Raw genomic sequence first — 554 nt, forward strand, 5'->3', positions numbered from 1 at the left:
GCTGCTGCTGCTGCTGCTGCTGTTGCTGCTGCTGCTGCTGCTGCTGCTGCTGCTGGTCATGGGGATGAGGGAAAGCAGGAGATAGAGAAGAGAGAGAATGCAGCAGATCGTTTTGCTGCTGCTGCTCCTGCTGCTGCTGCTGCTGTTGCTGCTGCAGATGCTGCAGCAGAGGCATTCCCATTGGCAGCTCATCCTGCTGCTGCTGCTGCAGCTGCTGCTGCTGCTGCTGCAGCAGCTGCTGCTGCTGCTGCTGCTGCTGCTGCTGGCCGGAGACGATCCCCTCTAGGCTGTCGAGTGTGGGGTTTTTGCTGCTGAGCCATTCACCTAGCTGCTGGTGTGCTAGCTGCTGCTGCTGCTGCTGCAGCTCCTCTTGCTGCTGCTGCTGCTGCTGCTGCTGCTGTTGCTGCTGCTGCCGACGCTGCCGCAGCTCAAAGGATATCCAACCACCTTCATCATCATCTGCTGCTGCTAGTCTGCTGCTGCTGCTGCTGCTGCTGTTGCTGCTGTTGCTGCTGCTGCGCCAAAGCCCTGAGTATGCAGCAGCAGCAGCAGCA

General features: G+C 60.1%; 1 protein-coding gene across 1 annotated transcript in view; it reads right to left on the reverse strand.

Annotated features, from left to right (window-relative positions):
* EMH_0045680 (uncharacterized protein) overlaps positions 1-192 on the reverse strand; it is a gene marked incomplete at both ends in the record, with an annotated part of 4,034 nt that extends 3,842 nt beyond the window's left edge. The window contains one exon of the mRNA XM_013496091.1: positions 1-192. Within this exon, the coding sequence (XP_013351545.1) occupies positions 1-192 (192 nt within the window).
* Between the last annotated feature and the right edge of the window lie 362 nt (positions 193-554).

This window comes from Eimeria mitis, genomic scaffold (genome assembly GCF_000499745.2).
Source record: "Eimeria mitis Houghton genomic scaffold, Emh_scaff1907, whole genome shotgun sequence".
Classification (NCBI taxonomy): domain Eukaryota; phylum Apicomplexa; class Conoidasida; order Eucoccidiorida; family Eimeriidae; genus Eimeria; species Eimeria mitis.